At 50.9% G+C, this 27596-nt stretch overlaps 1 protein-coding gene and 1 pseudogene across 2 annotated transcripts; one reads left to right on the top strand and one right to left on the bottom strand.

Moving 5' to 3' along the window:
* Positions 1-57: 57 nt before the first annotated feature.
* Positions 58-27596, bottom strand: CYP4F22 (cytochrome P450 family 4 subfamily F member 22). Of its 2 annotated transcripts, none has more exons than XM_070416286.1 (13): positions 27523-27596; positions 20701-20923; positions 16846-16990; positions 13009-13062; positions 12764-12891; positions 12442-12563; positions 7352-7619; positions 5672-5738; positions 5430-5559; positions 3247-3380; positions 2376-2440; positions 1645-1727; positions 58-1300 (listed from the first exon to the last, which is right to left on the bottom strand). In XM_070416286.1, the coding sequence occupies exons 2-13, from the start codon at positions 20920-20922 to the stop codon at positions 1123-1125; spliced, it is 1596 nt and encodes a 531-aa protein (XP_070272387.1). In that variant the 5' UTR covers position 20923; positions 27523-27596; the 3' UTR covers positions 58-1122. The 2 variants fall into 2 exon arrangements, with proteins under 2 accessions (XP_070272387.1, XP_070272386.1); XM_070416285.1 differs by lacking the exon at positions 27523-27596 and adding an exon at positions 26993-27068.
* Positions 9596-9987, top strand: LOC139009920 (histone H2A.Z pseudogene; annotated as a pseudogene).

The raw sequence follows: 27596 nt of genomic DNA, 5'->3' as shown, positions 1-27596 counted from the left end.
CTAGCAGACACTTCGTTAATAATGCAGTCTGTTGATGAAATAAATGAATACACAAACTGTCCCAAAAAGTCTGTTTATGTCCAAGGACAAATGATTTTCCAGCCTCCTAGCTCACAGCTTCCCTCAGCTGCTTCCCAACTGTCCAAGGTCCCTCATTTCCTTGCTGGGCTCTGGATGTCAGGGTCCGGTCAGGCTAGACTCTAGCCCAGCGGTTCTCAACCTGTGGGTCGCAAACCCTTTGGGAGTCGAACGACCCTTTCACAAGGGTCACCTAAATACATCCTGCATATCATATATTTACATTACGATTCATAACAGTAGCAAAATTACAGTTATGAAGTAGCAACGAAAATAATTTTATGGTTGGGGGTCACCACAACATGAGGAACTGTATTAAAGGGTCGCGGCATTAGGAAGGTTGAGAACCACTGCTCTAGCCGCTAGACTAGCCGCTAGAGGGTGGATGATGGTGGATGTCTGTATCCCTTGCTTTTATTCTACAAAAATCAACATCCTTAGCAAAGGGCCTTTGAGTAAGGGAGGAAGGAAGGGGCTTGGAAGGAGGGTTTGAGTTTACAAAACAAGAAAAGCAAACAGCAGGGCCACAGGAGGTAGCCTGATGCCCGAGAAGTTCGCCCATCCGAGCTGGGGGCTTCAGGAAGGCGATATCCAGGTTCAAGGCTCTGACCTCGGGCTCCAGCTCCCAAGTCCTCCATTTAGAAGCCCGTCAGATCCGCGTGGGCCAGGGCTTGAATCCAAGACGCTTTAGATGTCTGGCCTTAGGGTCTTAGAAGGCTCCATGGGAGAGGCCTGAAGACCTGAAGCCCCAGGAGGGGTCTGGGCCCAAGGGGTGTGGCCTAGCCTGGCCCTCAAACCAGAGGACAGCACTCGGTGGGTGGGTCCTGGAACTCAAGGGGCGTGGCCTTGCCTTGAGGGGCGTGGCCTGCACCTACCCGCTGCTCAGTGGAGGACCCTGATCCCCCTGAGCGGAGCCTGAACTTCGAGGGGCGTGGCCTAGGTCCACAGGACTTAGGGGCGTGGTCTGGTCCCTCGAGGGCGGGGCTTCGGCCTCTAGGCGGGGCTTAGGCCCCGGGCTCCGCAGGGGCGCACCGGCGCTCGGGCTCAGGCCCGCGGAGGGAGGGGCTCTACGTTGAGCCAGATGCCGTTCTCCGTGCGCAATATGAGCTCCGGCTTCCGCCGAACTTTGCGCGTTCGGTCCACGCTCAGGCGGAAGCGCAGCAGAGTCAGCGCCACGGCCACACGCATCTCGGCCATTGCGAAGCTCTGTCCGATGCAGTTCCTGGAGGAAGAACGACCGTGAGTGGGGTCCCTGGAACTGGGTAAATGACCACCCACCCCTCCGAGCCTCGGTTTTCTCATTTGTAAAACAGAACAATGCATCATACAGCCTTTGGGAGCCTAAGAGCCCAGAACGCAGGGCCTCGCGCACAGTAGTTGCATTGAATACTGAGGGTCGCTATCACAGATCTGATCTGGGGGCGTAGGGGTGCATTGAGGACAGGAAGAGTATGCCAGGTTGGCAGGTAGGACACCTGGGTGGGATGCGGGCTCTGTCCAGGAGGCACATCCCTGGCTTTCCACTGGCCTGGGTGTCCCCCCTATACTTGGGGAAATAGTAGTTACCTGGGTCCTGCCGAGAAGGGCACGAAGGCCAGCGGCGAGCGCTGCTGTGGCTTGTCCGGGTCAAAGCGATAGGGATTGTACACCTAAGCAGAAGCAGCCCGGGTGAGTCTGGGGACTTGCCCACCCATATCAGCTTGGCCCCCTCCCTCAGCCTCTGGGGAGCAGCCCAGCTGGACACTGCATTCCAGCCTCACTGCCTCCTTTTGCTATCCAGGCATGCCAGGCTCATTCCCACCCCAGGGCCTTTGCACTTGCTGTTAACTCTGCCTGAAACACACTTGCCCATGCTCTTCACACTTCTCAGGTCTCAGCTCAAACATCTCTTCCTCCACAGATCTTTCCTCACCATGTGAGCTAAAGTACTCCTCTACCCCCACCACCACCCCCTCCATTGTTTATTTCCTGTGTACATTTACCAATATCCCAAATCATCTTATTTTTGCTCTTTTTTCTTTACACTTCATTGTGAGTTCCATGAGGGTAATGACAATATCTTTCTCTGTCCTCAGCACCCAGCACAGGGTCTGGCACACAGTAGGAGCTCAATCAATAATTGTGGACTTAATGAATTCGCAGTGAGTGGGGGATCTCTGGGGGGGGGGGGGGGGGCGTGAGGCGCTCAAGTCCTGCATCCAGCCCTGATGGCTGGTTCGCTGGGAAGCAGGGCAGGGGAGGCCTCACTGCCGCAGGACTGCCCCTCCTGAAGAGGACACTGAGGGAGAAGAGCTCACCTTGGAGTCAGGCCACACTGTGGGGTTGTAGTGGGTCCCATAGATGCTGACCAGGCAGATGATTCCTGTAGGGAGGGGTGAGGTCAGTGGGGCAGAGGGGAGTCGGGGAGACCTGCTTTCCTTGGCGCCATGGTGTTCCATGAGCCATCTGCCACCTCCCCTGCCCATCCTTCCCTGGAAAATGCTGCTGCATGCCTCCCTAAGAGGTCTCCATCCCCTTTCTGGCTGCTCCGCTAGCCACACAGGGCTCTTTCTCACTCACACATCTGGCATTTCTTCTCCTAGGCTCAAACCCCTCCCGTGGCTACCTGCTACCCTGAGGATCAAGTTTAAGTGCCTTAATCTGGCATTGAAGGCCTTTCACTATCTTCACTTCCAAGCTCCAAGGCTCACCTCCCACCTTTCCTCTTCCAAGCAGCCCTCCCTGCATTCTTCCCAGATAGAGCCATCCATCCTTCTTTTGGGCTGCTCCAGCCCCTCTCCCTCCCTTTAGCCCACCCCCGACCTCATGTGGCTGGGAAAGTCTGTGCCCTGCTGTATTCCCCAGCCTGGTCCTGGAGATGAGGCCTCTCTAGATCCCCAGCATCACCCAGGACAGGGCTGGGTCTCCAGGGGATATCTGGCAACTGAACGAAACCAACCCTCCCCTACCTGTACCTAGAGAGGGCCCGCCGTGCCACACCCACTGCTTCCTGTCCATCCGTACTCACCCACCTCTATCTCCCCCCTGTACACTGGGTCTCCCCCATCACCCCAGAAGCAACAGCCACACAGAGAGCCATCCCATCTGCAGGATGGTGAACCTGGGGTGAGCACGATGAGCCCCGTGAGCAACAGAGCAGCCAGGCAGCAGGGAGCACACAGTAGGCACCTTTGGGGATGATGCGCCCATCCGGGAGCTTGATGTCCTCCGTGCAGCGGCGGGAGACCAGGGTCACGGGTGGGAACTGGCGGAGGCTCTCTTTGATGCACATAGTGGTGAAGGGCAGCAGGGTCAGGTCATCCCTGGGGAGCATGGGGTGGGGGTGTGGGTGCTCGAGGCCAGGATCTCAGACTTGCCCCAACTTCTAGCATTTGCAGTTGTGCCCTGCACACACCGTTAACCCTGTGGCTGACTCTAAGCAAATCAGAGCAGTGCTAGCGGGCTTCTGTGGGCCCAGCGTTAACCCATTAACAGATGGATTATGGGGAGTCAGGGCCACTGGAGGAGGTGCCTGAAAAGCCAAGGGGGGCCAGGCAGCAGCAATTTACCAGCTTGTGTGGATCAACTTCAGTATTAAGAACCCAGACATCCACCTCCTTTACTATTATTCACTTAATTTTTTTCCTTGGGAATACAGAGCCCAACATTGGATTGATTATAACTCTTGGTTCATGATCTAGTGGTTTTCTTTACACCAACAGGTTCTCCTTCAAAGAAACTTTATATTGCTACTTTAAAGGGCAAATGGCATTCCTGGCATAGAAGTGTCATAAACGTAAGCACCACGGGGAAACCAGCAGAGAGTTATTAAGTTCTGGCAAGGCACCATCTCCTGCCCAGTCCTCGGGACCTGGAGCATCGTCTCCCGTTGTTAAAAAGGCAGCTAGTGCCCGGCCAGCGTGGCTCAGTGGTTGAGGGTTGACCTATGAACCAGGAGATCACGGTTCAATTCCCAGTCGGGGCACATGCCCTGGTTTGGGGCTCCATTCCCAGAAGGTGGCAGTGCAGGAGGCAGACGACCAATGATTCTCTCATCCATTGATGGTTTTATCTCTCTCTCCCTCTCCCTTCCTCTCTCAATGAAATCAATAAAAACATTTATTTTTTTAAAAGGCAGTTAGCACCTGGCCAGAGTGGCTCAGTTGGTTGAGGGTTGTCCCGTGCACCAAAAGGTTACCTGTTCAATTCCTGTTCAGGACACACACCTGGGTTTTAGGTTTCATCCCCAGTCAGGAAGCGTGATTAAGGCAACCGATCAATGTTTCTCTCTTACATCGATGTTCCTCTCTCTCTCCCTCCCCTCTCTCCCTCCCTCCCTCCCTTCCTCTCACTAAGCATATTCTCAGGTGAAGATTAAAAAAAAAAAAAAAAAAAAGCAGTTAGCAAGGTGTTAAAGATCCAATAGCACCCACCTGAGAGTTTCTCCCTGTGTTCAGAATCTGAAAGGCTGCCACTGAACCACTTCCTCACTGTTCAATGCTATTTAATGCTGTGTTTTCTTTGCTTCACCCAGAAGCAGCTCTACACAACACACATATGAAGTCAGTTGGATTATTGTTCCTGATTCTTCACTTTTTCTTGTATTCAAATTATGCACCTGTGCCCTGTGCCCTGTGATTCTGCAGTGCCTTCCACTTCGATGGGTGGAGTATGTGTCCCAGCCCATTCGTGTTGCGCCTGGCCATGTGACTTGCTTTAGGTAATGGAATGTTGAGATGCAAGCAGAGGTTTGAAGTTGTCTGGCTCTCAGTGATGATGGGACGAGACTTGACTTAGGGTGGTGAACACACAATAAAATATACAGATGCTGTATTCTAGAAGTGTACACCTGAAAGTTGTATCATTTCAATAATCAATGTCACCCCAATCACATTTTTTATAGTCGTGTGCCTCTTTGTGCTTCTGAAGTCTATCTTGAGATGGACATGCCCAGAGTAGTTGCTGGTTCAAGGAGCATGAAGAGCTATGTGGAACAGACCTTAGCCCAAACCTCAGTTTGGAAGCAACCCCATTCAACTCAGCATCGCCCAGCAGTGCAAACGTCATATGCAGACAAGAGCAAGAAATAAAATAAATGCTTGCCGTAAACCCCTAAGTTTAGAGGCTGTTTGTTATGCAGCACTATTGCAACCATTGCTAGCTAAGACACTCCCAAGTAAGAACTCCTACATTATGAGCTACGCAGAGACATTGTTGGCATCCTGTTTTACAGTTAAAGAAATTGAAATTAAATTGAATCTTAAGTGATTTTTCACTTAAGATTGAGGTCAGAACGTCAGTAAGTGGCAGAGCAGAGCGACTCACACCCAAGGCTCAACCTGTCCCCACCATCCCCATGACCCCCGACTGACCACTCCAGCTCCTCCAGCTCCCGGCCTTTCATGACTTCCTGGATCTCTTCCCGGCACTTCTCCTGGTACTCTGGGTGCTTGGCCAGGTTAAACAGCACCCACGAGAGCCCACTGGACGTTGTGTCGTGACCTGCAGGCAAATGAGGAGCTGGCATGGAGGCTTCCTGGAGATAGCAGAGACGCTATCTTCAGGAAATGGGGACCCCCCCCCATCCTTCCCCAGCCTTGCGCCATGTCTTCACCCTCAAACATGAATGTGTCCGCCTCAGCTCGGATGTCCTCATCTGTCAGTCCCTTTCCATCTTCATCCTGGAATGGGCAGCAGACAAGGGTCAGCCCACTTCATCCCGCCTTCTGCGTGCTAGGGGCTCCTCCAAAGTCATACATGCTCCCCTCTCTCTCTTAAGCCAAGCTTCAGGAGAAAGGATTCCCAGAAGATGGAAGTATGCAACTTGTCTAAGAAAGATGAAAAGAGCCTAACTGGTTTGGCTCAGTGGATAGAGCGTCAGCCCTTGGACTGAAGGGTCCCAGGTTCGATTCCGGTCAAGGGCATGTACCTTGGTTGCGGCCACCTCCCCAGTAGGGAGTGTGCAGGAAGCAGCTGAATCGATGTTTCTCTCTCATTGATGTTTCTAACTCTCTCTCCTTCTCCCTTCCTCTCTGTAAAAAATCAATAAAATATATTAAAAAAAAAAAAAAAAAGATGAAAAGAGTGGAGGCAAGTCAAAGGTGAGAAGAAAGGAGTTTGTGTTTCTTGAGCAGCTCTAGCACCAACAATCTTGTGATCGGGTCATGTGATCATCCTATATAATAGAGCTAATATGCTAATTAGACCAGACGGCAGAACGACCTTCCGGAATGACCTTCCGGAACAACCTTCCAGAACAACCAGTGAGCGGGGGGGTGGGGCCACGGGGCCATCAGCAGCCAGGGCTGCAAAGGCCTACCCTTGCACGAATTTCGTGCATCAGGCCTCTAGTCATGTCATAAATGAGGAAACAGAGGCTCCAAGGGAAGAGTCAGATGACTTAGGTCAAGCATCCATGAAGCATCAGAGTCAGGAGTGGAGTCTAGGGCTGTGTGAGTCCAGAACCCAGGTGCTGCTCAGAAATTCCGCAGAAGCACCACACATGGGTGGCCACCTATCTCTGAAGGTGTCACATGCCTTCAAGGTCATGTAAGTGTTGTGGACTTCCGGAGCTCATATCTTCAAGTCTTAACCTGAGGAACCTCTGAATATGAGTGTATTTGGAGATAGGACCTTTGCAGAAGTAATTAATTTACTATGGGCTCGTTAGAGTGGACCCTAATCCAATATTACTGCAGTCCTTTTAAAAGAGATTAGAACAGCCCTCACCAGTTTGGCTCAGTGGATAGAGCATCGGCCTGTGGACTGAAGGGTCCTGGGTTCGATTCTGGTCAAGGGCACATGCCCAGGTTGCAGGCTCGATCCCCAGTGGGGGGCATGCAGGAGGCAGCCGACCAGTGATTCTTCCTCATCATTGATGTTCCTATCTCTTTCTCCCTCTCCCTTCCTCTCTGAAATTAATAAAAATATATTTTAAAAAAGAGAGAGATTCGAACACAGACGTGAACAGATGGCAGACCTCGTGAACATACAGGAGAAGACAGCCATCTACAAGCCAGGGAGAGAGGCCTCAGAAGAAGTCAACCCTGCCGGCAACTTGATTTCAGACTTCTTACCTCCAAAGCGGAGGAGGTGAATTTCTGTTGTTTAAGCGACCTAGTGTACGGCACTTCGTTACAGCAGCCCTAGCAGACGAACATAGCAGGTCTTACGTGTTTTGCATCTGCCTGCATCCTATGCCTAAGTTAGTTTGGGCGTTCATTATTTTAGGCGTTCCTGCAACTCCTGAGGAGGCCATCCTGGGCAGGGCCCACCCTCCAGGGCCCCGCCTCACCTTGGCCAGGAGCAGCACATCGATGAAATCCAAGGTCTTGCCCTGCTTGGACTTGAGCCAGGCCTCGGCCCCCTGCTGGCGCAGCGCCAGCCGCCGCTCCTGGATGACCTCGGTGGTGAAGCTGTGCACGGTGTCACAGGCCTGACGGAAGCGCCGCCCGTCGGCTGTGCGGTAGTAGATGAAGTCGATGTAGTGGTGCAGGCGGTACTGGCGTCGCACGGACAGCGCACTCAGCTCAATGATGGCTGAGATGTAATCGCTCATCTTCCTGCCGGGGAGAAGGGCCATGAGTGTAGAGCCAAGCTTCCTCTCCCAGTGGGTAAGTGACAAAGAGAGGCCCTGGCCCTGGCCGATTTGGCTCAGTGGATAGAGCGTCGGCCTGCGGACGGAAGGGTCCCGGGTTCAATTCCTGTCAAGGGCACATGCCTGGGCTTGATCCCCAATATGGGGTGTGCAGAAGGCAGCCAATCAATGATTCTCTCTTATCATTGATGTTTCTATCGCTCTCTCCCTCTTCCTTCCTCTCTGAAATCAATAAAAATACGTTTAAAAAAAAAAGAGAGAGAGACGTTCTGGATTAGCTATATTTTCTTGTATTCCCGATGCTCTACCATCTGGGACCTCCCTGACTAGAGAGACATTGCCCCCCGCACCCCACTAGCCTATTCTTAGAGACTCACCCAAGAGCATGCCTTTCTTTGGGAAACCAACCAATCCATAGCCCCTACTCCAAACCTTACCAGGCTGAGCCCCTACCCCCCTGCCTTAATCACCAAGTACTGGACAGCCAGGGGCACCCTTTGGCTCCAGAGCCTGCTGAAATATTCCAAACTAGCCAATCCTAAGGCTGCTTGCCCTGCACTTCCCACTTATTCCTAGAAACACCCGCAAAAGGCTTTTGCTGTGCTTTCTCCTAGTGCTTCTCCATGTGGCCCTGTGTCGTGTGGCATTTCCTCTCCTCTTGGGAACCTCATTTTCTGAACTGTTGGGACCCACCATACCTGGATAAAACTACAATCTGGGTGCATTTTAAAACAGGCCCAAAGAGGGATGAGGAATTCCAAACTTATGTGACATCACTGAAATTAAACTGCCACAATCCACAGAGTGGGAGAAAATATTTGCAAACCATGTAGCTAATGAGGACCTTGTATCTACACTACTTAAAGAACTCTTAACACTCAATAATAAAAAAAGACACACCCCAATTTAAAAATGGGCAAAGGATATGAATAGACATTTCTCCAGAGAAGATATGAAAATGCCCAAAAGCACATGATAAGATATTCAACATAATTAGCCAAATGTAAATCAAAATCGCAATGAGATACCACTTTACCCTGACTAGGATGGCTATAACCAAAAAAAAAAAAAACACAGATAATCACAAGTATTGGTGATAATATGGAGAAATTAGAGTCCTCACATACTACTGGTGGGATCCTAAAGTGATCGTAAAAACCACGTTAGGAAAAAGTCCAACAGTTCCTCAAAAAAGTTAAACATAGAATTATCATATAACCCAGCAATTCCACTCCTAGGTATATATGCAAGAAAATTAAAGACATAAATGTACTCAAAAACTTGTGCACAAATGCTTATGGCAGCATTATTCATAATAGCCCCAAAGTGCAAACAACCCAATGCCCATCAGCAAATAATCAAGCAAACAAAATGTGGTTTTACGCAGCAAGTGGAATATTATTCAGCAATTTTTGAAAAATGAATTACTGATGCACACTACAACATGGACAAATCTGAAAACATGATGGTGAGTAAAAGAAACCAGGAACAAAAGTCTATATGATTCCACCTATGAAATGTCCATAGTAGACGACTCTGTAGACACAGAAGGAAGATTAGTGATTGCCTAGATCTGGAGGAGAAGTGGGTTCTGGGAGGTGAGTGCTCACATATGTAGGGGCAGTTTGAGTCACAGTGTGATGGTGTAGGCCAGTGGTCGGCAAACTGCGGCTCTTGAGCCACGTGCGGCTCTTTGGCCCCTTGAGTGTGGCTCTTCCACAAAATACCGACTTCTGCGCATGGGCCACGAAGTTTCAATCGCACTGTACGTGCGCACCCACACGTGGTATTTTGTGGAAGAGCCGCACTCAAGGGGCCAAAGAGCCACATGTGGCTCGCGAGCCGCAGTTTGCCAACCACTGGTGTAGGCGGTGGGATCTCGCCGGGTGGCTGACTAGTGCTTTCTCTGCCTTGCTTGTTTCCACATCAGCAGAATTTGAAATGGCTGGCAGTGCGGGAAAGGATCCCGGGAAGGCCAGGGTGAAGGCAGTTTCTTGCTCACAGAGGGTGAGCTTACAGTTTCCACTGAACTGTTATTCATTGACACCTAAAATCTAGGATCTAGGACGACCAGCCACGGACATGTGGGTGCGACTACTGCTGTGTACAACGCAGTCATCTGGACTGCCTCACCACAGAGTCCATTAAATTGGCAGGAATCGCATCAAAAGACTTAAAGGTAAAACATAATTACCCCTCCTCGTTTGAAACTTGCTATTCATGGAGATGAAGAATTGGACTCTCTCATCAAGGCTACGATTGCTAGTGGTGGTGTCATTCCACACGCCCACAAATCTCTGATTGGGATGAAAGGACAGCAGAAGTCTGTCTAAAGCAGCGGTTCTCAACCTGTGGGTCGCGACCCCTTTGGCGGTCGAACGACCCTTTCACAGGGGTCGCCTAAGACCATCCTGCCTATCAGATATTTACATTATGATTCATAACAGTAGCAACATGACAGTTATGAAGTAGCAACGAAAATAATTTTATGGTTGGGTCACACCATGAGGAACTGTATTTAAAGGGCCAGCCCTAACCGGTTTGGCTCAGTGGACAGAGCGTCGGCCTGCGGACTGAAGGGTCCCAGGTTCGATTCCGGTCAAGGGCACGTACCTTGGTTGTAGGCACATCCCCAGTAGGAGGTGTGCAGGAGGCAGCTGGTCGATGTTTCTCTCTCATCGATGTTTCTAACTCTCTATCCCTCTCCCTTCTTCTCTGTAAAAAAAATCAATAAAATATATTTTAAAAATTAAAAAATAAAGGCCAGAAGGTTGAGAACCACTGGATTCTAAAGGATGCTTGGATTTCTTAGGATCTCAGGACTCTACTCTAACAGCTGTCCAGTGTTGGCGAATCCAGGGGACTGTATCTCTGTGGAAAACACAATTTTGCCTTTTTGTAATTCTATTTGAGCAAGTTGGAAATTTAATTAGCTTTCCTAGCAACCAAATGTCTGCATTTGAGTCTTAACCTTATTTAAGTGTTACCTGTGGCTTCAAAGAAGCTATTGATTCTAACATAATGAGTTTTGATTGAGATGACTGTTTTTTTAAAATTGTTTGGATTTTAACTGTGATACAAAAGTTACATTAACAAATGTATGGTTTTGTACAGACATTATTTCCACTCTGGTGGATAACTAGTCATATCATCCCCCAAAATAAAATATACAGGGTTTCTTTTTGGTGAAAATATTCTAAAATTTATTATGGTTGGATTGTATACTTTCAATGAGTGAATTGTATGGTATGTGAATTACATCTCAGTAAAGCTGTTATTAAAACAATAACAGCCAGAACCGGTTTGGCTCAGTGGCTAGAGCGTCGGCCTGCGGACTCAAGGGTCCCGGGTTCGACTCCAGTCAAGGGCATGTACCTTGGTTGCGGGCACATCCCCAGTAGGGAGTGTGCAGGAGGCAGCTGATCAATGTTTCTCTCTCATCAATGTTTCTGGCTCTCTATCCCTCTCCTTTCCTCTCTGTAAAAAATCAATAAAATATATTTAAAAAAACAAAACAAAACAATAACAACAGCCCTGGCCAGGTGGCTCAGTTGGTTGGACCGTCATCCCATACACCAAAAGGTTTTGGATGCTATTCCCAGTCAGGACACATACCTAGGTTGTGGGTTTGACCCCTAGTCTAGGTGCAAATAGGAGGCAACAGATTCATATTTCTCTCTCACATTCTCTCATTCTCTCTCTCTCTCTCTCTCTCTCTCTCTCTCTCTCCCCCGCCCCCCATTCCTCTCTATCTCTAAAAATCAACAAAAACATATCCCCAGGTGAGGACTTAAAAACAAAACAACAATCATAACAAAATCACTGCAGGGTGGGGGTCAAGGAGCTGTCCTTGGTCCTGAAGTGTGCTTGTTTTCATACCCTTTCACAGTCGGTCATTTTTTTGTTTATTTATTTGTTCATGGTTACTGCTTTTTTCCCCACCAACATATAAATTCCAGAAGAGCAAGACCTTGTCTGTTTTATTGACCACAGTATTGTAGGACTAGCACATAGTAGGCACTCGGTAAATATTTCTTAGATTAATTAATTAATTAATTACCAAAGTCATCTCCACCTTACCCAATTGAAACATATCCCTGCAAAGCCCTGAATAACAAAGTCAGAAGCTTGTTATTGAGGACCTACTATGTGCTACAAACTTGACATTCATTGTGTCCTTATTTCTTATATCCCCAACTAGATTATAAGCTCCAAAGAAATGGGTTTTTGTCTGTTTCCCTACCATATTCCCAGTAGCTAGCATAGTGCCAGGCACATAGTAGGTACACAGTGAATATCTGATGAATGAATGAATGAACCAGGGCAATGGTTATTTTACTAATTCATTCAACAAATACTCACAGGGCTCTACTGTGTTTCTGGGCAGTGCTATATCATTTTATTCTTAAAGCATCTCTCAGACAGTCAGGGATGGTCATCAAACAAAAAAACAGAGGCTCAGAAAGTGGGGGGATACTTTCCAAAGACCATATAGTCTTCATAGAATAAGGGAAACTAGCATTTACTGAGCACCTATTATGTGCAAAGCCATTGATTCATATTATCTCATTTAATTCCCACACCATGACTATGGGGAAGGAATTGGAATTCTAATGGGGGGAGGGGATAAGGAAACAGGCTCAGAGAGGTGATGTCAGTTTCCTGGAACCACACAGCCTGTCTGGCAGAGCACCAGCAGCCCATAGGTGCCTAACACCACCTGTCTCCTCCCACCACCTTGCCCTTAAAGCAGCTAGTCCTGTCTTCCCCAGGTAGGCCACACTCACTCCTGGCAGTTGCTATTGTAGCTGAAGACACATTTCTGAAGACTGTCCAGGGTCATGAGGCTGACATGCTCAAACATATCAAGGGAGACCATTGGACCCTCCGCCAGGCGCCGCCATTTAGCCTGGAAGAGAGAGACAGCAAATGGGCACAAAGAATGCAGACTTAAAGCCTGGCTGACAAGGACCTAGCTGCACGCTCACTACAAGCCCAATACAGTTAAAGGAAGTGAGGCCCTGTGACATCACATGGCTCACCCGCGAGCTGGAGCCTGACCAGCCTCACTTCCAGGACATCCTCTGCCCATGAAACCTTGGGACTCACATGCATGATGTTGGTGCACTGATTGAATATCTTCATGTAGGGCTTCAGGATGTCAAAGTGGAAGGCAGGTGTCAGCAGGCGGCGGTGCCGGCTCCACTTCTCACCTTTGCTGAGCAGCAGCCCATCCCCTGGGCCCAGAAGACTGAGGTTAGGGGGTCTCTCCTATTACTCTGAGACACCCCAAGAAACCTCATGCTCCACCCCCCTCTTCCCTGAAGCCCCAGCCTACCCAGTCCCACACTCACCTAGCCAAGGCTTCAGGAAGCCATAGAAAAGGTCATCCTTGGGGGCAATGGCAGCTGTGGAGACAGAGGAGCAATGATGACTCGATCCAGAATTCTGACCTTTGACCTCTGCTTCTGACCTCCTTGGGACTCCTCTCTGGGCTCCAACCTCCCACCTCACCCCTCCAATCCATCCTAACACCTACCCCAGAAAGATCCTTATAACATGCTGACCTGAACATGAGGCTCCCCTGCTCAAACACCTCCCATGGCTCCCTATCGCCCTGGTAAAAAAAGTTCAAGCTCAGGTTAGCATCAAAATCCCTGTCCCATCTTGCCGCTGTGTGCCTCTCCCACCTCATCCTTCAACATCCACTAAGTAACCCCACATGCTGTCTCTCACTTCCAAACCTTCGCCCAGGCTGTGCTCCCCATCCAGAATGGCCTTCTCCAACTTCATCCATCCCCACTTTTCTGCCAGCTCAGGCCACCGGAATTATATCTTCTATGCTTGCCTCCATCCTTGCCCTCTCCAGCCTGTCCTGAACCCTGGCCCCATGGGGATCTTATCTGACTCTACATCGGACCATGTCCCTTCCTGCACCAGTTTCTCAGCCCATTTTCAAAGCCCTAAGTGAACTACCCCAGTCCAGACCGCTCTCAAAACACCTCTATCCCCACCCCACCCCACCCCACCCCCAACACATACTTCATGTTCTAACATCATAAAACTTTTCTCAGCTCCTTGGGAAAAGCTGTGTTCTCTCTCTGCTTCTTTCCACCAGATGCCTCTCTTCCTCAAAAACTCTTTTCTCATCTTTCTAGTCTCTACGTGAATATCATACCCTCCCCGACCAATCACTCTGAATTCCATCACTCCCGTAACAATCACCTAAAGGGGAGAGACCACGTTCATCTCTGATACATTGGTGCTCAATAAATTTTTATTGTATGAATGAATCAATCAAAGAATGAATGGATGGATGGATGGATAGATGGATGGATGGATGAATGAATGAATGAATGAATGAATGAAAAAGCAAATGAATTAGTGAATGGATGAATGAATGGATGGGTAAGTGAGTGAGTGAGTGAATTCCTTTTCTATATGCTAAACAGATTTGGGACAGAATGGGTAGGGGCCTAGGAAGGAAGTACTTGAAACTCAAGTGATGTCACTTTATCTGAGCTGTGACTCAACTGCCTACACACACACTCCCCAGGAATTGGCCAATCACGCACACAGTCATCTGTCCACTCATTCATTCCCCCATTGAACACAGGCCTCTTCTGCCACCTTTCCATGCCCAACCCATGCTGGATGATGCTGGAAACCCAGAGATGGCTCAGCTCCACGCCCTGCCTGGAGGAGCTCAGGGCGGGGTGGGTGGGAAAGGGAAGCAGAAGCACGCCATGCAGTTATCAAGATGGTAGGAAGTGTGTCATGAGAGAAGGGAGGCACCGAGAAAAGGCTGTTGGAAGTCAAGGCAAGCTCCCTGGAAGAGGAAACATTGGAGAGGAAAGTGGGAGTCTAGCTGTTCTTCTCCTCTCTGGACTCTGGACTCCGGGCTGGGACTCCCAGAGGGCCTTCTGACTCACAGACCTGTCCAATGGTTGTCCTTTTCAAATACCTCGCCCCCAGAGTAAAACACAAGCTCACTCGCTTTGCACACAGGTACTCTGTGTCCAGCTCCTGTCTAATTTTTTACTTTTCCACACACATCATCTTCACTCCAGACACCCCAGATCGCCTGAATTCCCCCAGCACTGATCATTGCTACAATGTGAATGAACTTCAAAAACATTATGCTGAGTGAAAGAATTCAGTCACAAAAGAACACATTCTGTATAATTCCTTTCCTATGATATATCCAGAATAGGAAAATCCATAGAGACAGAAAGTGGATTAATGTTCACCAGGAGATGAGGAGAGGGGGAAATGGTCAGTGATTACTTAATGGGCACAGGGTGTTTTACGGAGTCATAAAAAATTTTGAAACTAGAGAGAGCCGATGGATGGTTGCACAACATTGTGAACACACTAATTATCTTACACTCTAAAACTGTGCACTTTACAATTGTTAATTACATGTTATGTGAATTCCATCTCAATAAAAAATGAATGTATCAAACCAAGCTATAATTATATGCCTATATATCACGCCTTGTCCTCTGAAAAGCATTTTCACCTACTTCCTCGCATTGATGTTCTCTATCCCAAATGCCCATTAGAAAATTAAAACAAAACAAAAACACAGAGGGTCCAAGAGGACTCACGCCTTCCTCAGGGCCCATCAGCTGTGCTGGTTTAAGCTCAGAGCAGCAAGACCCCCAAGGAGGCCCCAGAGGGAGATGGAGTCTGAGTTTTGGGCCAGACCTGTCCCATCCCAGGGGGATAGGCACGGACGGGCAGGGGCACCCTGAGGCCAGGCCCCACCCTCCCCAACCTGAAGTCCCCATCCTGCTCCTCTGGTGGGGGAGGCCGTGGTATCCTGCCTGTCCTGAAGGAGGGGTGGGGGGAGGAAGAGGCGTCAGCATTTACTTAGTGCCAAGCTCATGTGGGGGCTCTACTTCCTGATCTACTTGGAGTCTCAAACCGAGCAGGATGACATTTAGGAAACTAATGCTCTGGGGGGGGCGGGGGGGGAGGGAAGGGGGCGGGTGAGAAGGAGAAAAGGAAGAGGCAGGGAGAGGAGAGAAAGAAAAACGTGTATATTAAAAAGACAGAAGAGAAGAAACCCTTATTAGCACCTACCTACATTATATTTATTTAGTCTTCACAACAGTCCCATTTTACAGATCAGAAACTGAGGCCCGGAGAGCCTGGATGAATTTCTGGGTCACACAGCAAGTATGTGCTCCCGTCAGGATTGGAACCAGCCCACCCCAGACCTGGCCCCAAGGCTCTTCCCAAACGCAGTGCCCACCCCCTGAAAGAGTCACCTCTCCCAGGGCCTCAGTTCCTCGTGTGTGCAACGGGGATGGTCACCCTTCACAAATGCAACAATGGGGGATGTAAAGGCATGGGGAGGGCTTCACGGGGGAGGGAAGGATGACAGCCCCTTACTCTTTCATGGCTCCTGGTGGCAGCCTTGAAGGCAGTCTCCAGACGTATGTTTGTAGAGGCCCAAGCTGAGGCAAGAGATCCTAAAACTCCTGGGACTCTTTCTTCTCATCCCTGTTCTCTCAAATGCCCCCTGATGCTTTTGAAGGTGCCCAGCTACCTACATGCGAGACCACACTGAAGACAGAGACAGACACACTCAACCCCAAACAGTGTGGACTGAGAATGGGAAAGTCCCGGAGAGAGGGGTATGGTCTGCTGGGGAGTCTGGGAAACCTTCCAGGAGGAGGGGAGGGAGGTCATTGGAACTGGGTGTTGCAGGCTGAGCAAGAGCTTACCACGCACACGGGAGTCCTACACAATGGGGTGGGTGTGGATTGCAGAAGAAAGAAACAATCCTTCTAGATCTCTCTCTCCGCCAGTCAGAGTCAGCCCAAGTGAAGAAAGCAGGCTATAGGTTGGGATAGTCAGAACCCAAATGATGGGAGTGCCATTAGAATTAAGCAACAACCAGTTAACAAAATCTTGGGCAAACAACTACTTATCCAAACCTGTTTGCTTCTGACTTCCCAGTGGATGGGCATTCTCTTAAAGTTCCTGGGACTCTATTAACCATACCTTTTCCCATGCTATTCCCATTCTCTGTGTTGCCATTTCTGCTTTGGTGAACTCCTATTCATTCTTCAAAGCCCTACTCAAATGACCCTTATTCTGGATAGCCCACCTGCCTAGAAGCCCTGGTGGACTCTGGGAGTTGAGGGTTTACCCATCACTCAGAGGCCCAGCCCACCTACCTGAGGCGCCCACCACGGGTTTGATGTAATCAGGGTGCACCAGAACCACCAGTGGCAAGACAGGTCCCATCCACACCAAGATCACATGGTGCATGTTGTCCAGCACCTTCTTCTCATCCTGGAGGCCCATCTCATTTGGGAGGTACTGTGGGGGTGGTAGGAAAGGAGAGTGAGGAGGTGTCCAGCCCCAGCTTTTGCCAGTCCTTCCCCCCTGCCGCCTCCCTGCACCCCAAACAAGCCGAGAAGGGCTATACGACTGCAGACAGCGGCTGCACCTCACTGAGCCTCCATTTCTTCATCTGAAAAGTGGGGAAGAATCAACTCTGTCTGAGGACAGTTGAGAGAATTCATGGAATAACAAAGCATCAGAACCCCAACGCGGGGCCTGACACACAGCTGATGCTCAAGAAATAAAAACAGCCCTGACTGGTTTGGCTCAGTGGATAGAGCGTTGGCCTGCGGACTGGAGGGTCCCAGGTTCAATTCCCATCAAGAGCATGTACAATGGTTGCGGGCACATCCCCAGTAGGGAGTGTGCAGGAGGCAGCTGATTGATGTTTCTCTCTCATCAATGTTTCTAACTCTCTATCCCTCTCCCTTCCTCTCTGTAAAAAATCAATAAAATATATTTTTAAAAAAGAAAAGAAATAAAAACAGGCACAGTAAACACGTCCATGATAATGGTTGGTATTTATCAAGTTTTTGCTCTGTTAGTAGTAAACTATTCCTAGTATTGTCACATTTAACACATGCGTGTGCTTGCAATGTTAGGCTCTGTTTGGGGCATTTTTCACAGATTTATATGTTCAACCCACCCAAGAACCCAGTGACAGAATTGCTACTATTTCCCCATTTTACTTTATCTGAAGTTACAGGTAAGTGGCTGTCCTGGTTTGGCCTCCCCAGAGACAGGTCCTGAGACAAGAGTTCTAGGGCAAGTAGTTTATTTGGGTGACCCCAAAAAACATGGGGAAGGGGGGAAGCGACAGAGGCAGGGAAGGTGGCCAGCAAAGAATAAGTTGTCAAGAAAGTGACCACCATGGGCGACCAGGGCTCGGTGCCACGAGTGACCCCTGCGGGACACGTATCTCAGCGTCAACCCACCAACTCACACGGTCCCATAGTCACTGGCTGAGAGCCCTCCCGGGGCTTTAACGCTCAGGCTCACCGTCCACGTGGCAGAGTGGGCTCCTGCTGCTGGAAAAAGCCCTGGAACACAGGTGCTGGCAGCCGGAAGTCAGGCCATTGCACCCAGAAATGGGCCCAGAGGATATGGACAGGCACTGGGCACCACCGGCCGTTATGGCGGAGCCAGGATTTGAACACAGGCCACCCGGCTACAACACGCCTGCTCTGAACCAACATGCTCTATGAAACAGAAACACTTCAGGCTCAATGTCAGATGCATCTGAACTCAAATCCACCCTCAGCCTCTGTGTGACCTTGGTCAAGTCACGTAACCTCTCTGAGCCCCAAAGATGGAGTCCATAATATAGGGCAGATCCATCCTTATTTCACAGGCTGTGAGAATTAGGGGAGAGCTCAGATCCGAAGGGGCCTAACCCAGTGTCTGGCCAGTGGTAAGGCCCAGCAATTATAGAATGAATAAATGAACACATGACTCCTCTGTAGCTCCGATGTCTCCTTCTCTATCAGGATCAGCCTACCTATAGGACCACCATCCAAACCAGAGGAGTAAGGGCACTGGAGATTCAGCATGAAAGATGAGTAGAAGTTCATCTAACAGGAAATTATATTCTGGGCAGAGGGCACAGTTTCAGCAAAGGCCTTGAATGGGGCGGGGGGAAGTGGGCCTCTTGTGACAGGAATAGGAAGTCATTTCATGGGATTGGAGGGGGTCGGTGGAATAGGGGAGGAGGGGAGGAGTTGGAGTAGAAAGGGCCCTGAACATCTTCAGACAGCAGTGGCGAGCCATGGAGCGTGTGTGAGCAGGGGAGGGACATGGTAGATTCAAGAATCCTTCTAGAGACAGGATGGGGGATGGACTGAAGAAGTGAGACCAGAGGCAGGGGCCCAGGCAGGAGGCTGGACCATGGTCCAACAGGGGGGCATGCGGCCTGAGCAGAGGTGAGGATGGAAGAGAGTGATGGGATTCAGGCACAAACAGGCAAAACCTGACGAGTGCTGGCCCCAGGGGGATAATTCCAAAAAATAAGCTAAATAAATGTTCTTTGTACTATTGAGTGGAAACGCATCTCCCACTTCCTTCTTCTGAGACACTCCCTCTAAGCAGTATCTAAAATGTTTCTAGATGTTTCTGTCCCTGCAGGACCCAGAAGTTGAGCTCATACATCCACCACCGTGTAGCCGGTTCCGTGCCAAGCCTGTCCCAGAGGTGACTGCAGGAATCATCAAAACAATCCCATGAGGCTACGAGGCATGAGCACAGTCCTTGCAATGCAGATGGGAAGACTGAGGTCTGGAGGGGGAAGGAGCTTGCCCAAGGCCACACAGGCAGTCGCTGGTCAATAATGGCATCAGGTCCATGGTACCTCTCCCAAGTCCTCTTCCACACTCAGCACGGGGCCTCAGGGCCCTCAGGGGTCTGGACTTCTCTCCCCTGGCCTGCGAAGCCCTTCTAGAAAAGTCCAGCCTTTCTTATCCAGAAAATAGAGGTAGCAGAGGGAAGAGAGCTAAGAGCAGGTGTGTTGGAGCCAGAGAGCTGGGTTTGGACTCAGGCTCTGCCATTGACAAGCTGTGTGACCTAGAGCCAGTCACTTAAGCTCTCTGAGCCACCGTGTTTTCAGGTGCAGAGTAAGGATAGTAACGGGACCTACCTCCTAGGAATGTCAAGAAGACTAAAGGAGTAAACATTTATAAATCGCCTGGCATAATACTTGGCACATACATGTGAAATAAGAAATAAAATGTGCCCTGGCTGGGTGGCTGAGTTCATTGGAGTGTCGTCTCAAGCACCGAAAGGTTGCGGGTTCTATCCCCAGTGGATCCCCAAGCACCGAAAGGTTGCAGGTTCGATCAAGTACAGAAGGCAGCCGATAGATCTTTCTCTCTCACATCCATGTTTCTTTCTCTCCCTCTCTCTCCCTCTCTCTTTCTCTCCCTCTCTCTCTCAAATCAAATTTTTAAAGAATCTTTTTGTTCAATTTATTGATTTTTAGAGAGAGAGGAAGGGAGAGGAAGAATGAGAAACATCAATATGAGAGCAAAATATCAGAGTGAAACACTGATCGGATGCCTCCTGCACACCACGTATCAAGGATCCAGCCTGCAACCTAGGTATGTGTCCCGACCAGGAATCAAACTGGCAACCTTTTGGTGCGCTGGACGATGCCCAACCAACTGAGCCACGCTGGCCAGGGCTCTCTAAAATCAAATTTTCACAGAATATATATCTTCAGGTGAGGATTAAGAAAGAAAGAAATGAAATGAAATGCAAGGAAAGGGTTGGCGCCATGACCTGGGACCACAGCATTGAAGAGGGAGATAAAGTATGGAACCAAGTTGGGGTTGGGGATGGAGCAACAAAATCTACAGGACCATGCCCCCCTCATCCCCAACCCGGGTCCTAGAATCGGATGAACTTCACAGGCATTGGTACCTGTATTCTGAATATTAAATCTGACTATATCATCGGATAGAACCTATATCCTATGAAAGGTACAGCCATAGCCTGGAATTACAGAGGAAACTTTGCAGTAACCTCTGCCTCATCCCAGCCACGTGACCTTGGGCAAACTGCTTGCCCTTTCTGAGCCTCAGTCTTACATCCTGGCTCCAACCAGTTTCTTGGGGGGGATGAGGGAAGCCAACAGTCCATCAGGCTCCCTGAATGCATGGGATCTGCCCAGCCCGGCCCGCCCGGCCCACACGCACCATGCCCAGGTGGCCCAGAAGCCAGTTGCGCCGGGGCGGCTGGGGGAAGCAGCGCAGCCGGCGGCAGGTGACATAGAAGTGCCAGCAGAGCCGCAGGAACCGCAGCAGCAGGTGGAAGAGGAAGAAGAGCAGGGAGAGGAGGAGCGCAGACACGGCATACAGGCGGAAGGCGGTCTTCTCCAGTCCCAGCAGGCGCAGCAGATGTTCCGTGATGGGCAGCATCCTGGGGGGGACACACGGGGTAGGGGTCAGTGCCGACGGAAACCGCCCTCCGGCCACCCGTATGCCATATGCATATGCACAGTGACCTGTGGAGTCAAGCCTGGTGTGCCTGGCACACAGTAGGTGCTCAATTCATGTGAGTTCCAGAGGCCAAGAGTACATCTCTCTCCTGCCCTCAGCAGTGGTCTCCGCCAGCTGGCCAGACAGATGCCCCAGTGCCCCACCACATGCCCAGCCTTGACTTTGCAGGACATCCCTCCTGACTTCTCTGCCCCTGCGGCTGGTCAGAGTGCTGGAGCATGAAGACACGCCCTGCCCCCAAAGCAGCTCTCATCAAAGACGGGGGAGCATTGCTAGATAAAGACGCCAGCGCCTTCTCCCCTTGGGTGCCATGACCCTGAGGTGTGGGTTCCACGTGCGCTACCAGTGGGGTTAAACTCCAGCTGGCCACAATGGAAAGTTTCTCTGTGAAATGCTCCACTTCTTTCTCCTCCTCCTTGCCCTCCTCAACCTTCACCTCCTCCTTCTTTAAATTGAGATAAGGGTCACACGACATAGAAGGAACCATTTTAAAGTTCACAGTCCAGTGGCACCTAGTGCATTCACGCTGTTGTGCAACCATCACCTCTACCTAGTCCCAAAATGTTGTCATCACCCCAAAAGGAAACCCCGTCCCCCTGAGCAGTCACTCCCCACTCCCCCCATACCTACAGCCCCTGGCAGCCACTGATCTACTTGCTGTCTTTGTGTAGTTACCTGTTCTGGACATTTCATATCAATGGAATCATACCACATGTGACCTGTGTTTGGCTTCTTGGACTCGGCATGATGTTCTCAAGGTTCATCCACGTTGTGACATGCGTCAGCGCTTTATTTCTTCTGCTGAGTGACTTTCCATGGTAAGGATATATCACAATGTGTTTATTCATCCATCTGTTGATGGATAGCTTAGATGTCTCCACCTTTTGCCTATTGGGACATGTGCTGCTATGCATCTGTGTGGACATGCATTTGTTTGAGTCCCTGTTTTCACTTCTTCCAGGTTCACATCCTCCTTGCCTTTTCTGGGATCACTTCCCAGATAAACTGCTTGCCCTCAAATCCCTGATCTAGGGTCAGCTCCGAAGCAGCCAACCAAAACAAGGTGGGTGGGTAACAATAATAACTCAGTGACCAGATACGGTGCCCTTACTACACGCTGTCTCATGGAATCCTAAATCAATCCTTAGAGGGAGGTCCCATCATTCTCTCTATTTTCTTTTCTTTAAAAAAAAAAAATGCTTTATCGATTTCAGAGATAGGGAGAGGGAGAAAGAGATAGAAACATGAATGATGAGAAAATCATTGATCGGCTGCCTCCTGCACACCCCACACTGGGGATTGAGCCTGAAACCCAAGCATGTGCCCTCACTGGGATCGAACTGTGACCTCCTGGTTCATGGGGTCAATGCTCAACCACTGAGCACACCAGCCAGGCTCGTTCTCGCTATTTTCCAGACAACTAAACGTCCGTTCCCCCAGCTCAAGGGAGACAAGAGCTGGCCCCAGAAGACCCCATCAGAGATCAACCTCAATCGCCCTCACAGGGGGAGGCCATCAATCTCAGGCAATGCCAAGGGGATTCCTGAAAGGGTGGGTCCTGTCCTCACCTCTTCTTTCTACCCAGTCCTACTAGACAAGGGTTCCCTCTACGCTTCCACTTCCTCCAGCAACAAAGATGAAGAAACCCTGCACTTCAGGTCCCCACCTGAGCCTCAGTCCCTACCCACTATAGCTGGTGGTGCCCCTGGGGCTCAGACTCTCAGGCTCTTCCACCTGCTGACGTCCAGCCACATCAACCGTGCAGGAAACATGAAGTTTCTATTGGTCACTGCGACCTGGGAAACGATCTGGGTAGATCATCACCAGATTTGGAGAGGCCCACTGGGATGGTCTGACTTAAAACGAAGATGACACGAACTCTTGTTAGGATGGCTACTACCCAAAACAGGAAATAACAAGTGCTGGCCAGGATGCAGAGGAACCGAAATGCATATGTATTGCCGCTGGGAATGTAACATGGTACAGCCAGGTTGTGGAAAACAGTACGGAAGTTCCTCAAAAGAAACGAAACAGAATTGCCGTATGTTCCAGCAATCCCATTTCTGGATGGATCTCTAAAAGAAGCAAAAGTAGGGGCTCAGATATTTGTGCATTCATGTCCACAGCAGCCTTATTCATAATGGCCAATAGGTGGGAGCAACCCAAGTGTCCATAGAAGGATGAATGGATAAACAAAATGGGGTACATCTATACAACGGACTATTACTCAGCCCTGAAAAGTAAATTCTGACACATATTACAACATGAATGAACCTCGAGGACATTGTGTTAAGTCAAATAAGCCAGTCACACCAGAAACAAATACTGTGAGGTCCACCTCCATGAGGTCCTGAGAGTAGTCACAGTCCTAGAGACAGAAAGTAGAAGGGTGGGTGCCAGGGGTTGGGGGGCGGGGGCGGGGAGGGAGGGATGGGGAGTTCGTGTTTCATGGGAACAGAGTTTTAGTCTCGGAAGATGAAAAGGTTCTGCGGATGGATGGTGGTGATGGTTGCACAGTAATATGATTGTACTCAATGGCACTGAACTGTACCCTTAAAATAGTTAAGATCCTAAATGTTATGTGTATTTTACCACAATTTAAACTCCTTTAAAAAAAAATACAGACTGCCCGGTATAGGGGATCTGCCCCCGTAAAAGGTCCAGGTAGGGTGGGGGTGGGGGGTGGGCAACCCCCCAAAATGAAGCTCAGAGAGCTCCAAGTCACAAGCCCCAGGCAGATGCTCCGACTTGTGGACAATGACGTGCGATGATTGGGCTGCCTCTCGCTCGGGCAGCTCCAGGCGACACGCTCGACAGGAAGCAGCCGTGGGTATTTCTTTCTTTACCGATTTAACGGTGGATAACGATTCCCCCGGCGATGCCAAGAAGCCAGCGAGTGATTGCTACTGAGCATCGTGCTGTCCCTCGCCAAGGGCTCTGCATGCATTTCTCCAGCACTCAGCTGGCAAATCATGTGGGAGCCCCTGCTCTGTGTGTGACTCTGTTCTGGGCACTGAGGAGACAAAGGTGAGGCAAAAAAAAAAAAAAATACAAAGTGTTTCGAGGACCCATGTGAAATTTCTCACGGTGGCTGCCTCCGGAAGGGGCCTGGAAGAGCTGGGGGCAGGAGTGAAAGGGAGACTTAACTTTCCCATGGGCATAGGGGCTTTTTGATTTTCTATACCGTGAGCACATATTGCCCGTTCCAAAATGTTACTAAACAGGAAATTGTAGGGAGTTGCAAGGGTGTGTTGGAAATCTATACTTCTTACGTATTTTTCTGTAAGTCTAAAACGTCTCTTTAAAAAATCAGGTCTAGCCCTGACCGGTTTGGCTCAGTGGATAGAGCGTTGGCCTGCGGACTGAAGGGTCCCAGGTTCGATTCCAGTCAAGGGCATGTACCTTGGTTTCGTGCACATCCCCAGTGGGGGGTGTGTAGGAGGCAGCTGATCGATGCTTCTCTCTCATCGATGTTTCTAACTCTCTATTCCTATCCCTTCCTCTCTGTAAAAAATCAATAAAATATATTTCCAAAAATTCAGGACTATTTTAAAATTAAGTAGTCAAAATTCATGAAAATATGAGTTAACATGCGTTAATTGGCGGGGAGGAGCATGCTGTGGGGCGCCGGCAGGTTCCCTCTCCTGACCTGGGTCTGGTGACATGTGTGGTTTCAACTTGAGAAAACTCCTGAACGGTCCAGGTCTGGAATGTGCACTTTCCTGTATGGACATTACACTTCAACTTCAAAGAAAAGAAAATGTTGTTTGGGCATGGTATCAGCCTGTAGAATGTGAGGTGTAGACAGACTCAAACAAGCCTCGGTTCAAAATCATGACTCTGCTCATCCCCAATAAAGCAGCAGCCTGGAGTGAGTCGAGTCCCCACTCTCAGTTTCCACTTACCGATCTGGAAAATGGGTTACAAATAGCAGGACCTCCCTGTTAAGGTTGTTTAGGACACTTTGGTGAGGCGAGGCTTAGCGGGTAGCATGCAAAATGTTAGCCATCGTCCCTAATTCTGCTGTTACTCTTTTATGGAAGTGACACATAGGATGCTGTGGGAGGCCGGCATACCTACTCCTCTCTGCACCAGCCCTCAAGCTCATCCCAGACCCAGGCAGGGCACGCAGCAGCCCTGCCCTGGCAGAGGCAACCCCGCCTGTCCTGCGACGGCCCCACGTTATCTGGAGATGGAGGTGCCAGTGGCTGCAAGGCCCACGCCCATGGAGCTCTGGTTTGTCAGGTTAGCCCGGCCGCCAGTCGGGGACTTGTCATACAAGGTGTGTGGGCTCCTAGGAAGGAATTCAGGACAGAGACCCTGACCTGCCGGAAACCATCTATCTGCCTCTCCTTGAAGCACAGGTGCTGGGGCACACCGGCAGCCTGACAGCCCAGCACGTGACACTGGTCCCACTGCCCCACCCCCCGCCTCTGTTCTCCACTCCCCCATTCTCACGCATGGCACCTCTTTGACCCCCTCTTTGCCAAAGGGCTGCCCCACCCAAGACTCATACGCTCCCAAAGTGCCAGGCCCCTGAAGGCTTGACGGAGAGAGAGCTTACCCCAGATTTCTGAGGTTCTGAGAAAACTTCAGGGGCAGTTCGGAGGGCAGGGTCAAGTGGACAAGTTGGCGTGGGGAGGGGGGAGTCTCACTGCAGCGTTGGGCACACTGTAGATCTTGGCAGAGGAAGACCTGTTAAAGCCACCAGTCGTAACCTAGATCATCCCAGGGCTGCAAGGGCCTGTGAGCACCATCCGGAGCAAGTGTGGCCACGCTGACATGTGAGACTCAGAAAGAATTCTATAAGCCCCTGCTGTGTGGCCTCAGGCGAGTGTCTATGCCACTCTGAGCCTCGATCTCCTCCTCAGGAAGACAGGAACCACAGTACCCGCTTCGTGACTCTGTTAGGACAACCCAGCATTTTTAATGTGCTCAGCTTGGTGCTTGGCACACAGTAAGTCCTTGATCGAACCTCTCATTGCTGTTAGTGCCACCGTCAGACTCAAGGTTGTTACCCGGCCCCCCGGTATTTGTAGAACAGGGCCCAAGGCTTGCCGGAGAGGAGAGTGAGGGTCGCATTTTGTGAATGGCTCCTGTGTCAGGCAAGCCCCTCTGCAGATACCTACTCAGGTCACCAGCGGCTGCCAGGCCAGAGCTAATGTTACCACTTAGAAACCCAAGCCGGGCCATACAGAGAGGCCGGGGCCATTGGAAAGTGCCCAGGATGTTGGGGTCACACAAGGCTGGTTTGTTCAAATCCCAGCTCACCCACTGTCGCTCTGTCTTCCCCCCACCTTCAGCCTGATATTCCCCAGTTGGTGGGCATGGTCCGGGAACAGCTAGCTACCGCCTGGTCCAAGGGGTGAGTGAGAGGCTGGCCCCTGGGACACCAGAGAGCATCGTGTCACCAGCATCCAACAAACACCAGCTAGGATCCACTGCAGGACCTCACACAACCCTCACAGCTACCTCTGGGGGCCCAGGAGGGCGCCCTGCCTTCACACAGGGGCACTCAGCGGCCTGTGCCTGCTATGGGTGGGCAGGCGGAGCAGAGCATGAAGTCTGTCGGTGGGACGCACAGCCTCCCTTTTAAGACAATGAAATCCCACTGATGCCAATCAGCCCTCAGGAGGCGGCACAGGGCAGAGCCTGATTGGGGAGGGGGGGGCAGAATGGGGTGGGTCTTCTTGAGGCCCCTGCCCACCTCGGACACCCAGAAAGGATGCACCCAGGACTCCTCGACGGGCACAGAAAAGTCTGCGCTCAAAAGTAGCGACCGTCTGGGACACACCATACCCCCCCCCCCCGCCCCCGCGAACCTGAGTGTCCCGGACGCGCAGCTCCGTCCTGAGTCCCGGGATCCACGAGGCCGCCGCGCATTCCCTCGCACCCGCCCCGACAGCCCGGGAGCCGGCGCGCCTCGGGTTCCAGCGCAGGGCGCGATCGGGTTACGCACCGTCCCCACCCCGCTTTCGTCTGCACTTACCCCTCGGGTCTCGGCCTCAGGCCCTCAATCCGGAATCACCGGCGTCGCCACTTCGGTTCTGAACGCACCGTCCCGCCGCCCGGCCCTTTAACTCCGCCCGGCCGCCCCGCCAGGCCCGCCCCGGCCCGCCCCCGGCCTCGCCGGCTTCTGGGCGGGGACCTAGGCGCGGCCCCCAGAGACTGAGAACAGGAGACACAGAGTCGGGGAGGTATGGAGAGTGGCGGGAAGGGAAGGACGCAGGGACTGCGTTGGAGAGATGAGAGATGGAGAGAAAGACGCAGAAGAGACGGCGAAAGAGACGTGCGGACACCCAGAAACCGCAAACGCTCGGGCCCCTTGCCGCCCTGCTCCTGCCGGGGGCCTCCTCCTCCATCCTCCCTCAACACCCTCCTCCCATCCCGGCTCTCCTCAAGGCCCCCACTTCAGGGCCTGCTCCCCAGCTTGGACAGGGGTCCCTAGTCAGCACCCCTGATCCCCAGAAGCCCCCAGGAGCCTCCTCTGTGGCCACCGGGAACCCAGACTCCACCAACCTTTGGGAGCCAGCCCCTCCGCTCGCTCTGCATCCTGGGTCCAACCCAGGCCCCTGGGGCTCTGCGGCTCTCCC

This window comes from Myotis yumanensis, unplaced genomic scaffold, assembly GCF_028538775.1.
Source record: "Myotis yumanensis isolate MYYU_CA2020_CCGP unplaced genomic scaffold, mMyoYum1.0.hap1 SCAF_5, whole genome shotgun sequence".
Taxonomy (NCBI): Eukaryota; Metazoa; Chordata; class Mammalia; order Chiroptera; family Vespertilionidae; genus Myotis; species Myotis yumanensis.
This window is presented reverse-complemented; position numbering and strand designations above follow the sequence as displayed.